General features: G+C 52.6%; 1 protein-coding gene across 1 annotated transcript in view; it reads right to left on the reverse strand.

Annotated features, from left to right (window-relative positions):
• Positions 1-292: 292 nt before the first annotated feature.
• Positions 293-2,137, reverse strand: part of ASMT (acetylserotonin O-methyltransferase) — a gene marked incomplete at its 5' end in the record, with an annotated part of 7,651 nt that continues 5,806 nt past the window's right edge. Inside the window, 2 exons of the mRNA XM_015562208.1 lie at positions 293-604; positions 1,314-1,436. Coding sequence (XP_015417694.1) covers positions 393-604; positions 1,314-1,436 — 335 coding nt within the window. The remainder of the gene's footprint in view (positions 605-1,313; positions 1,437-2,137) is intronic.

Below are 2,137 nucleotides of genomic sequence, written 5' to 3' on the forward strand. Positions count from 1 at the left end.
ATGAATAAATAAAACAAGGCGATACCCAGAATGTGAAGCAACTGTCACCAACTGTCCACAGACACCCCAAGTCACCGGCTAGACAGGCGTGAAAAACAAGACACGTAGCCGAGGCCATCAGTCTATTGACTATTCTTTTTAAATATTTTTTTATTGATTTCCGAGAGGAAGGGAGAGGGCGAGAGAGAGAGAAACATCAACAATGAGAGAGAATCATGGACCGGCTGCCTCCTGCACGCCCCCTACTGGGGATCGAACCCACAACCCAGGTATGTGCCCTTGACCGGGAATCGAACTCTGACCTCCTGGTACACAGGTCGATGCTCTAACCACTGAGCAACACTGGTGACTACTTTTGCATGTCAGTAGCAGCAGCACACCCGTAGGGGGCGCTACTTCCTGGCCAGGATGGCACCGTACGTGCCCGGGGTCCTCTTGCACTGGACGTCCCCGAAGCCGGCCGCAGCCAGGAGAGCCCGGTACTGGCCGGGGGTCCGCTCCCGGCCCTCCGTCTGCACCAGCATGTTCAGCGAGTACAGCTGTGTGGTCAGAGGTCCCCGCCCGTCGGGGTCCAGGAGGCTCTCGACGACCAGGACCCCACCACCTGCCACAGGGAGGGGCGGCGTGAGCGAGGGACCAACAAGACAGGGGCAAAGAAATTAAAATACATTTCTTTGCTTTTCATTTTAATTTAATTTTATTGTTTAAAGTGTGACAAACAGGCCTGGCTGGTGTGGCTCAGTGGATAGAGCGGCGGCCTGCGGACTGAAGGGTCCCGGGTTCGATTCCCGGTCAAGTGCATCTGCCTGGGTTGCGGGCACATCCCCAATAGGGGGCGTGCAGGAGGCAGCTGATCGATGTTTCTAACTATCCCTCACCGTTCCTCTCTGTAAAAAAATCAATAAAATATATTTCTTTAAAAATAAAAAAAATAAAGTATTACCTTTCAGTCCATAGGCCAATGCTCTATCCACTGAGCCACACCGGCCAGGGTCCATGAATAATTCTTTATCCCTTTTTGGCCTCGTCCATTTCTCCTTCGCCGACCCTAACGGTTTCCAAATCTCCATGGACTTTAGGATGATAGGGCCTCAGGGGGCATTCGGGGGGGGGGTCCCCCAGCCCACCCACTGGCTATGCCCATGGCCTCCTGGATCGTCAGATGGATGGATCTCAAGGGACATCCAAGGGTGCGTCCCCCCCCCGCCCCACATACACACAGAGAGAGTGTGTCCAGGTCCCTTGGGCCTCCTGATGGGTGATTGGGCCTCACAGGACCCCTGGAACCGTGGCCCCCCCAACCCCCCACCTACCTGGCTTGCAGGCCTCATAGACTCTCGCCAGCAGGTGAGAGCATCTCTCATCGGGCCAGTCGTGCAGGACCCGGGCCAGGATGTAGAGATCGGCCGCCGGGAGAGGGTCCTTAAAGAAATCGCCTGAAACACAGGGTCGGGGTCCCAGGGTCAGCCCTTGATGCAATCCCGTTGGACCGGAACAATGGAAAGGTCACCTGGGCCCGGCCAGGGTGGGTCAGATGGTTGAGTGGCGACCTAGGAACCAGGAGGTCACAGTTCGATTCCTGGTCAAGGGCACATGCCTGCGTTGTGGGCTGATCCCCAGTAGGGGGCGTGCAGGAGGCGGCCGGTCCATGATTCTTGTCAATGAAAATATGTTTCTATCTCTCTCTCCTTCTATGAAATCAAATCAATCAATCAATCAATAGAAGTCTACATTGCCCAATCAATCAATCAACAGAGTTCCCCATTGCCCAATCAATCAATAGAGTTCTACTACACTGCCCAGCCAGTGAGGCTCAGTGGTTGAGCGTCAAACTGTGAACCAGGAGGTCAGGGTTCGATTCCCAGTCAGGGCACAGGCCCGGGTTGTGGGCTCGATCCCCAGTAGGGGGTGTGCAGGAGGCGGCCGGTCCGTGATTCTCTCTCATCATGGATGTTTCTCTCTCTCCTTCTCCCTTCCTCTGTGAAATCAATTAAAATTAACTTAGATGATAGATAGATAGATACAGATATAGATAGATGATAGATAGATTTAGATATAGATAGATGATGGATAGATAGATATATATATAGATATAGATGATAGATATATATAGATATAGATAGATGATAGATAGATT

Source organism: Myotis davidii, unplaced genomic scaffold (genome assembly GCF_000327345.1).
Source record: "Myotis davidii unplaced genomic scaffold, ASM32734v1 scaffold10131, whole genome shotgun sequence".
Taxonomy (NCBI): domain Eukaryota; kingdom Metazoa; phylum Chordata; class Mammalia; order Chiroptera; family Vespertilionidae; genus Myotis; species Myotis davidii.